General features: G+C 42.6%; 1 protein-coding gene across 5 annotated transcripts in view; it reads left to right on the top strand.

Annotated features, from left to right (window-relative positions):
• LOC109854054 (eukaryotic translation initiation factor 4 gamma 1-like) overlaps positions 1–13,822 on the top strand; it is a 39,072-nt gene that overhangs the window by 2,860 nt on the left and 22,390 nt on the right. For 2 of the 5 annotated variants that reach the window (XM_020426760.1, XM_020426761.1), the window contains exon 1: positions 11,106–13,256. The exons of 1 other annotated variant lie outside the window; for it this stretch is intronic. In XM_020426760.1, coding sequence (XP_020282349.1) covers positions 12,896–13,256 — 361 coding nt within the window. In that variant the 5' untranslated portion in view covers positions 11,106–12,895. Of the gene's footprint in view, positions 1–692; positions 1,599–11,104; positions 13,257–13,822 lie in introns of those variants that run through there. 2 more of the 5 variants (XM_020426763.1, XM_020426758.1) reach the window with 2 other exon arrangements.

The raw sequence follows: 13,822 nt of genomic DNA on the forward strand, positions 1-13,822 counted from the left end.
GACGACGATCGAAACTTTCGTAAATTTGCGTTTAAATCTGTGACAATTGTGACAATCTGCGCAAATATGTTGATTTTTTTTTTTTTTTTTTTTGCGTGACTTGAGTTATTGCATTCCGACGCTCCGCACGCGTGAAACGGTATTCTTAGAGTGGAATAACACCTCTCGTTGCGGCCAGAAAACGGTTGCGCGCGTGTATTTTTTCTAATCGAATCGCCGCGTAAAAGCGTTAATGGATTTTTGGGGCTAATGGAATCTTAGCTTGAAATATCCTGGAAGAGAACGCGCTTTTCGACGTCAAAAAATGTAAAATATGACATTTAAAACGACCTAACGCGCTAGACAAAAAACGATCAGAGTTCGTCGGAAATTGATTGACTCGTTTCGTCGTCAATTTTTCTCAATTGATGGAAATCGATGCGCAAAAACAAATAGAAACGAGAAAAAGAGATCGGTGACGTTTGTGCGCGCCCAAGTTGAAGAAGAAAAACAAGAAATTTGCTTTTCCGTGCAAATATGTGTGCGCATAAAGGGATAGCGGAGGCGCGACAATGAAGTTGGAAAGAGACGCCGCGGGTGAACGAGACGTAAAGCGACCGAAGTGGCACGAAGCCGACCGAAGCGGTCACTTCGGCTGGTTGGTACATGTGGCAATCACGGTGCAAGCCGTTTCCTTCACACATTTGGCTCGCTTGGTGAAACTGTAATCGCGCAATCGTAAAAATAGTCGGTTTGCCGGAGTGCGATAACGTTGTGTCATCGATCGTTGCGAATCTGGAAGTCGCGATAAAACGACAAAACAACAACCGGCGGCAAAAGGAAAAATCCATTCGCGGTAAATCCCTCCCCGTGTGTATCGCGTTGTGTTCTTCGCGCGTTCCACTCAACTGGTTCCAATCGTGGCGACGAGAGGTCCCTCCGTTTTCAGGGACACTCCGCGATCTTTCTCGCTCTCTGGGAGCCGTGAGAACATATGGTAGTAAAATCGCATATCGTCCCCGTTTCGGTGAACGTTACGTCGCGACGTGTCGCCGGTGTCGTGTCGGGAAAAAGTCGCGAAAGATCTTCGCGTTAACGTTTTCTCGCTGTTCTGGTGGTTACCAATAAAGTATAGCGGGTTGGTATTCGCGCGCGCGTAGCGCGACGGCAGCACTAGATTCCGTCCGGGTTTGGTGTTACTAACGCGTCTGAAAACATCGAAAACGTGAGAGAGAGAAAAAAGAAAGAGACCGCATCGCTCATCGTGTTCTCTACACGGAGGTTATATAATTTCCAACGGGAGCCGCAAACTTCTTCTGTCCGGCGACCATACGCGTGAAATTCTCGATTTCGACCACGTGCATTTCATTTACGTTTTTGACGCACTCGATAGAAAATTAAAAAAATAAAACAAAAAAAAGAAAAGAACTGCTCATGCAACCACGTGTCATCGCGCGCCGAACAACGGTGTGGACGACGACGGTGTCATTGTCGATGATATACCCGATTGTCGCAGCCACGTATCCATCAATGTCGTAACGGTCATCCCACGACGATCACACGACGACGTTAACAACCGAGAACGGACGCGGTGGAAATGCCCCCGGTCACAGGTGGTGGTGAGTTGGTTATCACGTATCCAACATTTCACGGTGTCGACGTGTCCGGCACTCTCTCTCTCTCTCTCTCTCTCTGTCGACAGACACACATCTTTTCTTTTCATAGCGCGTTTTTATCCAGATGTGTGTTCTTGCATTTGCACAGAAATAATACTTGACGGTAAAAAAAAAAAAAAAACACCATTTACGTCACCTTTTTTTTAAGTTTCAATTTTTGACACAACAACAATCGGTTGCACATTGGTTGCTGTGCGCCGATTATTATAGCGCCGACGCGAATTGGTTGCGCAAATTTTTTTAGCGCAAGGTATGTTGCCGAGTGACTTTCGGAAGATGTCGCGTCGCGTGGCGCGTCTCGGCCACGTGACTTTCTGCGAGCGATATATCGCCCGATATTTTCGAAACGGTCAGTATGCGCGACTGCGAAACACACTGGCTGATAAACACGTGTTAATCCTATTCAGCCGCACCGGAAGAACAGGTCTGTTTTCTTTTGTGTTCTTTGCCGCTGATAGTTCTTTTTCTCCATCTATAGTGCATTCAAACGCGCGACACGGCATTTAATAATAACGATATTCCCGAACTATTAAAAGAGCCTCCAGCGGAATGACACAGCGTTAGAGTTTTCGATCGGTGCCAAGTTGAATCGCTTGTTCCCGCAGCGATCAACGACGTCAAATCGACCAATCGCTTGATTCGCCGAAGTGACGTTCAATTTGAATCGCTCCGAGAGCGATGCAACACGGTCGAGAACGCTAATAGTTGAATATTTTAGTTTGCCAACTTCCGAAATAAAGAGAAACCGTTTCTTACTTACTGTAAACACGATATTCTCTTCGTGATATACCTGAAGTTTTATCTGTCTCCTTACACGATAAGAATATCGTAATGTCCAATCGATAGGAGAAACATTTATCTTTGAAAGACAAATACAGAAAGGAATGTTTCTCGCGCGTGTTGCCACATTCTAACCGATGAAAACAATTCGATAGAAAAGCTTTCGAGACATTTATTTTGGACGGAAGAAATAATAGGTCATTACAAGAGAGAACGAGAGAGAGAGAGAGAGAGAGAGATGTTCGAGATCGCGAGTGAGAAACATTCGCGAGGACGTCGCGAATTTATTTTTGTCAGTAGTTTCGAGTTGTGTAATAATTAGAGTAATTTATTTCAGAGATGAAGCACGCAAGTTGTTATACGTAAAAAATTATTTCTTCGAACCGGGGCCACTGAAAGAGAGAGAGAGAGAGACCAATAGTTTACTCAATTTCTCATAACATGTGTGTATCGACACAACTTATCTTGAAACGCTCTCTTTCTCTCTTTTTTCCGGTTGTTCCTATCACGAGATATCGAAGGGATATTTCTGTTATCTCGTCTGTTTCATGATGTATTTTATAAGATAGACAAATAGGACATTAAGTTGTTTAATGTGCACACACACACACACACAGACGTTGCATAAACGAATGAGCGCGATTGGTTTGTTAAAAGTTACCAGCGACTACTTGCCAGTTGTGTCGGCATCGGCCTTTCTCCTTCCAACTCGCAGATAAGATATTCCTCCGAAAGTAAACGATCTGCTGAAGTGAGAAACGATCGAGTTGATTAATTCCAGGATTCAATGCCAAACGTTATTTCATTGTCCGTTGTGCTTAACGGTGAATCGGAAACCGTTTCAAACCCGTTAGCGTACGTGCTTTTTGAGCGAACAATGCGAATATAATAATAACAATAATAATATAATGACATATCCAAAACTCTCTTTCAATTTCCTGTCTTGTAAACTCTCGTCGTCCGAGTTTATGGAAAAAAAAAAAAAAAAAATCTCTCTTGAACTTTGCGTTTCTTTCTCCTCGCTACATTCTTTTGCATTTATCTTCGTTTCTAAGTGCACGTACCTGCCTCTGTGCTTCTCCGCAGGAAACAACAATGTGTTTAAAAGCGCTGTGCATGATCTTTCAGGTAGACGAAAGTAGGTAGACGTTTTGCTCGGACTAAACGAGTTTGTACAAATCGGCTCTCTCTGTCTCTCTCTCTGTCTCCGTTATTATCCGTTTATGCATCATTATATAATTCTTATAACGTATGTGTCGTAATCCTCATTTCTTTCGAAGTCTTACGATATGTAATTCGAGCAACGTACGTACGAGCGGTGCTCGATATGTATAACGTGGTTTATTTATTATCGAATTGTATGTTCGAAAAATGAAAGAGAGAGAGAGAGAAAAATAGTTTTTCCTCTGCCACAATATCGTACTTGAGTATTGCGCACTAGGCTGAAGTTTGAAACATTTTGTCAGATCGATCGACGATTTAATTATCGCGCGACGTTGTAAATTTGATCGACTTTCGAGTTGTTCGTCATTCCGAATAACAAAGATTGCGAACGACGAGTGAAAGGTGCTGGTTCGCGGTCTCTCCTGGTGCGCGTTCGCGGCGCGCGACGGATTCGAATCGAAGAGAGTCGAAGCAAATGGAGAATCGCTGAAAATGTGCATTCCTGGCAAGGCCGCTCGCTCGAGAAAGAGGCCAGCGAACATCCGGGGAGAAACTAACCGTACACTTTGCGCACTTGCCTTTTGCCGCTCCCCTTCTCCCTCTCGGTCGATTAATTTTACGGTTACGCGTCGGTATCTGTCATCATCTTCGAATCGTACGGTATTCGCGCTAGTATTTTCAGAGAATTTCATTCCATATTTTTTTTTTTTTCGCCAGATCTATGCAAATTTCGATAGCGTTCTCCTCGCTTTCTACATGTGGTAGTGGCATTTATAGATTGAGTTTACTGAATCTTGAAAACGTGCGTGCCGTTCTTTTTCAACTTCACTTTACCGCTCAAGAAACACAAGCCGCATAAATAAATATAAAATAACTATGAATATGAAACAGCGTCGTAATTTGCAACAACGCTAGTTTTAAAAAGAAGAAAGAATTTTTTTTAATTTCTTGGTGTTTTTTTCAAAACATTTTTTTGCGTGCGACAAAAACTGGTGTAGAATTTTACAATGTTTTTGTAAACATACAGCTCTAAAGAAAATCTTTTTTAAGGATACAGTTCAAGTTTCTCCGAATTTGGAAGAAGTTTTTTCAATTCTTTGAGACTTTTTGTGTGTGTGTGGCGACAGACGGTGCCTGTTTTTTTTTGGTTGAGCATCATTTTTCTAGAACATTAAGGTCTCATTGCTGCGGGAGACCACTCTGTCACGTTCGTTTCTAATTTTTTCTCTTTTGTTCTCCGTTGTTATACACAATTGATCCTTTCTTGTCAACATAAAATTTACGATCCGGACACAATAGAAAAATACCTTGAAATCACCTTTGTGTTAAGATTTTTTTGGAGTGCCTGAATTGTTAGAGTACAAAGCAGGTTTCTCGTTCGGTTTGAAATGAAGAGACGTCAGATGCGAGAAGAAGTCGCAACACGTGGTTGCCATAAATCACAGGAAATCAGTGTCTAAATGCATCTTGAAAACGTTTCGTTCGAATGAGTTTGCGTGTTTCGATTTGCTCTTGATTTAAAAAACATTAAAATTAAATAGCTCTCTAACGAGTCTTGTTATTTAAATTATTATTTTCCATATTAAAATGTCACTTGTCTGACGTTCAATTTGAATTCTTAATAAATTTTCCGCATATTTGCGTGTGTCTGCTAACTTATCGGTGGCAAGGTACGATATTCGGTTATACAAATTATAAACAATATACGTTTCTCGCGATAAAATAGTTTGGAGCGAGAGTCGCGCGAGTGCCACCGTTGAGACGCACGCTCTAACGTTGTGACATTTAGCACGTGTGCAAGACACAACACCGACCATTCTACCGGTGAGCCAGCTTCTAAACAGTTCCTGGTAGAAAGTGCACTTTTATACGCGACTGGATAATTTTTTAATCTCGTCATATCTGTTCAAGTTAAACATCAAGCTCGAACGATCGCCACACACACATGATTTAGCTCACGTACACGTTTTATCAATCGAGGGTAGGTTCTACAAAATGATAAACAAGTCTGTGTGAGCGCGCTTCTACACTTTAGAAGTAAAATATTCGATGCATAAGAAGAAACACGACAGGAAAAGCGCTTTGCTTTGAGATTTTTTTTCTTTTTTTGTAAAATGCTTGAAAACAGCGTCTAAATTTTACCAGAAAAAAAGTGAAAGTTTATCGAAGTACCTGAACGTTTCTGGGTTTCTTTCAAATTTCGACATTTCCGGTCTTTTAAAAAAAAATATTTGTCGGAGGATAATAATACGTCTCAGAACACAATGGTAGAACACAAAAATTGCAAGACAAAATTTTGTGACGTTTCATTTATCTTCATAGTCTCGGGGTCGTTCGGGGTTTGGAAAGTAGTTTTGTCTCGTGCCGAGACGAGATCGCTTTCTCTTGAAAATTACGATTAAACGACGCCTCGTATGCACCGACTTTGATGCATTGTAAATACTGTATGTCACACGTATTAAGCATGAACGTTGCATGACTGACAGTGGCTTAGTTCGACCGGGAATCGGTAGAATCCGTAGAATGTAAAACAGTTTGATTTTTTTTTTTTTTACTTACGTTTGATCTTTTAAAGAAATTAACTTATTTTAGTAAAAATTGTTCAATATTACAAAAAATCGAAACGAATTGTCGCTACGTGTTTTGTGACTTTTGCACAATGAAATAATTTTACAAAAACCACCAGCACCACGTGTTTTTACTGACCACGAGTCAGTAAAGACGGAGCTCAACGTGTACACTCGTTAGTTCCTCTTCGTTTTGTTACGTGCACCGTATTTGCTCGAGTCCAATCGGTGCAGATGTTTTTTAAATACATATGTATGTATAAAAAAAGTTTATTTATATTCATAGATCTTGCTCGAGGAGAAAAAAGAAAGTGCGCATAAAAATTACTCATTTTGAAGATTTATCAAATGATAGTAACATGTGTACATTATTAGCCACCATGTCAATGATATCGCTCGGTTTTTATTCTGTTTAATTGTTTATATATTATCGAAGAAACACGCGATTGTTGTCTCGCGCCCCGGCTATTTTCTTCCTACGAGAGATCTCTCGCTTATCGACAGAGTTCCTCGAGATTAGTTTCTTAACTCTCAGCAGGGTAGCGCGCCGCGCGCGTCTCTACCTACGTTCATCTCTTCAAGAATTGCAAACGTCTCTCTCTCTCACTCTTTCTACACATTGTTCTTTGTTATATAAATATAATGTACGAGAAACTCGGTTTCTAACGAATTGCTTTGTATCAGGAGATTATTTCTATCCGGAGTATGTGTCTGGGCAGCGGATAAATTTATAAAAATTTGACGCTCCGGATTCGAGACGATGTCCGAACAGTATCGAATTCGATGCGCGGACATTCGTGGACTGTTTTCGAAAGAAGAAGAAAGCCCGCGGGAAAATTGTCTAGTACAGACATGTTGTGTACGCGTGTACACTTGACGCATTAGATACGTAAACATCAGATGAGCGCCTTTTGGTAACGACGAGTAAATAGACATTGTCGATGATGAGATGTAAAGGATGAATTGTGAAACGTGCGCGACAAATCCGGAGAATAATCTAAATTTGCAACCTGGGATTTTGTAACATTATCCGGATTATCCTTGGAATATTCCGAGTGCGGATTATCGGAATCGAAATCAATCTCGAATATCCGGATACCATTTGGAAGCCCTATACGTGCGTCACACAACTCGGCTAAATAAGCTCGCTTCGTCGGCTCGTGCGGTTTTTCTGTACATGAATTTACATTCTGTAACGATACAGTTGCGATTTTCAACAAACGGCTGAGACCGTCAGTCATTTCTAACGTCGGTCGCGCGATGATTATTCAGTCGCGGAAAATACACGTGAGCGCACGTGTAACGATTAAAAAAGACGGAGTCGCGACAACAATAGAAAATCGCGTGTCTAGTGCCTTAACACAGTCACATTAAATATTTCAGTCAAGTTCACGTGTACACACCGTGCACACTGACGGCGTGAGACGAGACGAGACGTTTCAGACTGGACGCGAAATATAAAGGGAGAGAACTCATACGTCATCTAGAGAGAGAAAGAGAGAGAGGCGCGGTCGTTGCTCGGCGTTCATGACCACGGTTCGGCGGGGGTTGGAAATTTGTTCGAGGTCATTTGAGGGCTAACACACGATATATAACGCACGTTCGTGGCGCAAGGCGAGCGAGGGTGGTGGTGAGGAGAGAGAAGGAGAAAGAGAGAGATTGCGAACGAGGTCTGCAACCAGCGTACAATTGAGGGTGGGTAGGGTCGTTGCCCGGGGGAGGAAGAGTGAGGGAGAGAAGGCCGCTAAATATCGACCTCCCTTTGCGTAGACTCTCTGTCTCCCATCCAGACGTCTGTCGGATGCGTGCTATCTTCCTCTCTCTTTCGTGAGTCTGCTTTTTTCTTCTCTCGTTTCTTTCTCTCTTTCTCTCTTTTTTGCAAACTGTTAATCTATACGTAGACTGAGAGAGGAAGAGATATCTCGCTGCCGCTCTCGACACACCACGAGGTTTCCATGTTACCTTTCCAAGGTCAACGGCTCGGAGACTCCAAGATCCATGCTGGAAAAAGAAAACAACTTTTACGGCTCTCCCGTAAACAGTACTATTTCCCCTTTTTCTTCTGTTTCCGGCGATAACTCGAAGTGTCGCGAGGTGATAAAATACTTCGCGTGATAATTGTGACACTAATTATTGACACTAATTGAAAATTCAACGCGACAAATCTCAGATTTGAATTAAAAAATTTTCTTCAGAATGAGACCGCGTTCGAGAATTTCTGACATCTCGCAAGTTATTATTATTATTATTATTATTATTATTATTATTATTATACGATTTGCAGTGGCTGTAAATTTTCATGGCGAGACTAAACTGATTGAAATCTTCGATTTGCATTTGTCAAAAGCTTCTGAAAGTCACATGCCTATTCTTTTCTCTTCTTCTTTGGTTTGCCATTTTTCCTTTTGTGATCGTTTGTCTCACAGAAAAGAATTCTATTGTTATTTCAATTTTTGTTCTATTGTTATTTCAGTTTCCCAAAAATCCATTTATAATCTCCGTTAAAAATTTGCCTTTTCGAAAAAATTTTCTGAACAGGTTCTGGACACGTCTGTAAAATCTTTCACTGAGAATGGAAAAGCAAGTTTTTCATTTCAAAGGCGACGTCAGTTTAACGAACGTTACGAGGACAGCACGTGCAACAAAAGTGAAAAAAAAAAGATTCTTAGAAAAATACTTGGAAAAAATAGACACTCTGTTATATATTGTGTTTTCTGCCTGCTGTCTTCTTCAGAAAGAGAGAGAGAGAGAGAGCTTTACAACTTCTTATTCTTTAACACGCTTTTAAGCAATTTCGGCGTTTCACTTCACACACTGTTCCCAGTGCACTGAATAAATTTAACGGTTGGTCTTTCTCCAGAAAGGAATCTGCAACTCAAGTGTATGTTCAAGTGCATATCAAGTCCGATGATAAAAACGTAATACATGTACGCGCGTGAGTCAATGTAACTAGCGAATCGACCAGACGTAGGCGCGAGAGAGGAGATGATTGGCGAGATGAAAGATATGACTTTTCCTCTCTTCCGTAATATGGGTCATGCGGGTCATGCGATCTTCCTCTTACGCCCCTTTTCGCACCTATCCGTATATACTAGAGGCAGCGAATCTAGGCTGTGTGGGCAGAAGCACCGGGTGCATATAGGTATCGATCGGTTGGTGCTCTGCAGCTTGGCCTGGTGCACTGGCGAAACTGGGTTAGGTTCTAACCCACGCGATTTCCCCCTGAATCTTTTTTTTTTCCCCGTTTTGCGACACCGATTCTTCATCGCTATCGCGATGCTGCGACATCTCCTTTCGTCACGTTTACGCCTTTTCACGCCCTTGCGCGTCCTTCGTCCGCACGTACTTATTACGTGCGCAAGAGCATACGCCCGCACTCCGTTCATTTTCGTAAATCGCGCGTAAATTGCGAAAATCGCGAGTCTACTTGCACTTTCGCGTTACGGTACTGCCCCTAAAAGAGAGTTGTCTATATTGTTTTTCTCTCACTCTCTTTCTCTCTCTTCTCTTGTTCTATATTCGACAGTGCACATTCATTACGAAATCTGTTCCATCTAATCTGAGAAGTTGCTTTGCGAAATTAGCGCAATTGAAAAAAAATTGCATTTGAATAAATTTGACCTTTTTTTTTAAAAAAAAAAAAAGTTACCTTCGTACAAATTAATTTTTTTCTTCATCTCACGACATTGCGGACCACAGAAATTTTTATTGCTAACTATTTTTGTACCACCAACTCGGTGGTCAGCAATTTAAGTATTTAATTTCAACAAATATGCGAGATATCTCGTCAACGGCCTCTGACGTCTGGAATGTCAAACGCGAGATATCTCGTCATCCGTCTGCAATGTGTTAAAAGCGATACGAAATCTATATAGATATGTGTAAGTACTGTGTATCGATTTCATATATATTTTAGTCGTTGGAATAAAAGAAACACTTGAGGATGTAATGACGACGAAAAGATGGCGAATACTTATAATTTTTCTGTTTTTATTTTCTTTTCCTAGTTTTTTTTTCGTATGAGAATATATACTTGGAATATCTTTAACAAACGATGCTTTGTGTGTGTCAAAGAGAGAGGAAATTCGAAAATTTAGTCAAACGATTGTAAGTGAAAATAAATGACATCTCTTTTCTTTTGAAACACACTTGAGATATTTTGTATTGTTAAACGAGAATTTTATCTTGAATCCAAGAATATCATTAAATTCCGATGAGACAATAAAAGGGACAATGTCAACTTTTTTAAAAAAGACTGAAAAACCTGCAAAAATTTGTTTTATGTAACCCAGCTGCAAAAACGTGAATGACTATTGTAAATTTTTTTTAACGTGATTCGATCCAGTCCTTCGTCTCTCTTCTTTGTTGTCGGATAAAAAAAAAAAAAATGTTCACTGGGACAAAAAATTGAAAAGATAAATTGTGCGAAACGAAATGTTTCTCTCTCTTTCTTTCTCCATTCAGAAAATTACATAATAGCTGTCCAGGAAAACGTAATGTTTGTTCCAACTGTCGTTATACAAAAACTTATTGTTAGGAAACAATGAGGAAAAAGAATTTTCATTTTTAACATACATACCCGACTTCTCTTTTGTACGTTTTTTGATTTTGTACGTTCTTTTAATTTTTTTCTAATGCTTTAAACGCCTTCATGTTTCATACATTTCGGTGTTATTCATTTCGATCGAATACATAACTCATTTTTCTCTTTAACAATTAATATCTGAAGCATTAAAAAAAAACGCAGCTCTTGAAATATGAAAATTGTCCGTAGACCGCAAATCGCGCGCGCATAAAGATCTTCCTCTCCCATTGATGTGTTCGACCGTGTACATTCCTGAGCGAGTGATTGTAGTTGGGAAAACGCGTGGAAAGATGGCGCTCGGGTAATGCGATTTTGATTCGTTGGTAGGCGAAAGAGGACTGGCCTGCGTCAGTCCAACGTCGCGTCCCTCGGGGAAGGGATGCAATCGTGTACGATCTGTCATCGCCCTTAGTTGATTAGTTCTCGATTCGAGTATCAACCCGATTGGAGAATCGGGGAAATTTCACAGGAATTCCAAGAGAACAAACACAGTTGTTACTCAGGACAGAGTTAGAGTGTGCAAGTGAGTGCAACACGAAAAGCGCTCAGAAGCGCCGCGAATGCCAGGACGCTTGACAACACTCACTATCAGCAGTGTGTGTCGCAGCCTATAATGGCATTGTATCATCGTGTGGGTGAATATTCACGCCGCGTCTGTGTGTCCCGTGTGACGCGAGTGTGAGCGCACACAAAGGTGCGCGTCCAAACGTTCGCTCGTCGAAACAAATCACTCAAATTGGTGTGTACTGTTGATTTTTTTTCTCCATTTCTTTTCTTTCTCTCTTCCCCCTTTCCCCACCCTCCCCCTATGCTCTATGCTCGTCGCGAAACGCACGACGGAGATAGATACGCGCACTTAGGCGAGAATTGGCGCGCTCGGTACTTTTCGGCGCACGTTCCGAACGCACCCGATCGTCTCTCGCGCAGTGCGAGACAACAGTTGTAACCAGCCTCGCCGTTCCTCTCGGGGCGAGGAGTTTGTGAGTTGCGCGATTCGCGAGGTCGGTGTAGAAAAAAAAGGCCAAAATAGCCGAGCGCGGGGGGATCTGCTCTCCCGTGTATGCCAAAATATCGGTTCTGTCCGTGCGTGGCGAGGACGCGAACGACGTCGTCGGGTTTGCTCGTACCAGGCGAGTGGGCGACACAACCGCCGAGCGAGAGAGCGAGAGAGAGACAACGCCGGTCGAGCCTTAAATATCGATTTTGGACGAGCCGCGGTACTCTCTCCGTCCGTCCTCCACGACGGAATCCGTTCCGCCACCTATGTGGTCTGGAAGAGTACACAAGCGACGTGCACGCGACGACAACAGACTTTTGACAGTCTGCCGTCTCGGCGTACAACATCCTTGGTTACTCGTTCGCATCGTCTTGCTAACCAACGCGAACCAGCCAGACGACGACGTGCGCGCGACGACGACGACTCGCGCTCTCATGGATGTGTGACGCGTTAAAAATGTCGATCGCTCACGACGACAGCCACGTGTGTTTGGTGTATTCTTTTTAGTGGAAGCGAGAGATCTCACGCGAGAAAACGCGAGACAAAAAAAAAACACATTCTCACGCGTCTCGATCGAAAAAAAGAAACGCTTAATGTCGTTCGTGAAAAAGCGCGCGGCGAGAGTCATTACTCATCGAGGGAGGAGAAAATTTCAGACGGACGACGACGAGGAGTAGGAGGAAGACCAAGGATGTCATGGCGCGCCTTAGCCGATTGATAAGTTGACGGATAGCGAAATTGATAAATTGGTAAACGGAGAGAAAAAGAGAAACGATACTTCTTTTTTCAAGAAGGAAGAAAGAGAAAGGTGGGGAATACGTCGCGCGACAGGTGGAATTTGCGAAAAAAAAAAAATTCGTAACGAAACAACATCGGATTCCCGCGATTTGCGACGATGATCGCGAACTCGTCTCACCGCATTTGCCATTATGTAAACATGCTCGGTCAAGCCTCATCGAAGAGACACGGTTTTTAAATCTATCCTCCTGTGTGTGTGAGAGAGAGAGAGAGAAAGAGCGAGTGTCAACAAAACGGGAAAAAGGAAGGAGAAAAAAGAGGAGGAAGCGGTGAAGAGACAAGATTGTTGCTGCGCTCGGGTAAAGGAAAAGCCGCCAGCAGCGACGAGCTGCTGCCTCGCATCGGAAAGATGGTTTCGCGATATGGCGTCCAGAAGGAGAGCGCGGTGGGTGTCGCCGTCGGTGCCTTAGGACCGATGCATTGTCTGCTGCCACACTGTGGCGGTCCTCATGGTCATCACCATCTTCAGGCGTCGCATCCTCAGAATCCACAGCCGGGCCATCCCGTTCATCCACCGCCACCGCCATCGCCGTCTCCCCACTTAAATCTGACGCATCCTCAGCTTACCGTGAATATCGGCCACCTTGGCCACCATCATCACCATCAGCAGCAACAACAGCAGCAGCAGCAGCAACAGCAGCAGCAACAACAGCAGCAGCAGCAGCAACAACAACATCAATTACCTCCGCAATATCGAGTCACTACGAATCGTAAGTCCCTTAACAAAGATAGAGGGCGGGAGGAGAGGAGGAAGAGGAGGAAAAAGAAAGAAAGAGAAAAGCCGAAGAAGACTCGCATGTCTGGACATTTGCCAATTAACATTGGGATGAGTTTTCTTCTAAGTTGCTTTTGTTTACTCGATTCGAAGATTTCTGGCGCTGATAGAACGTCTTTTTTTTCCCCCGTTCTTTTCTCGACAATTTCATGCAATACCGCGACGACGCGTCATCCTATTGTTGTCACAGAAAAATTCGTATCTGTTCTATCAATGATACAACGCGCGATAAATAGAATGTATCGAAACGATCTTATCTCTCTGTCACTGGACAATGTGGTTCTTCGCACTTGGCAATCTATTTAGCAGGTAGTATAGAAGACACCACGTGTCCGCGCGTTATTCTCATCACTATTCGACTCTTCTGGTTACTTATTTTTTCTTTTGCGAGAAACGCGTGAGACGTCCCACGTCGGTCGCGTTTCGGCATCTTCCCTTCAAAGTCTTTTTTAATATTGTCGGCGCTATTTTTTTTTTTTTTTTTACTAAACAGTTAAATTC

The sequence above is a fragment of the Pseudomyrmex gracilis genome, unplaced genomic scaffold, assembly GCF_002006095.1.
Source record: "Pseudomyrmex gracilis isolate BER0280 unplaced genomic scaffold, ASM200609v1 scaffold_58, whole genome shotgun sequence".
NCBI lineage: Eukaryota > Metazoa > Arthropoda > Insecta > Hymenoptera > Formicidae > Pseudomyrmex > Pseudomyrmex gracilis.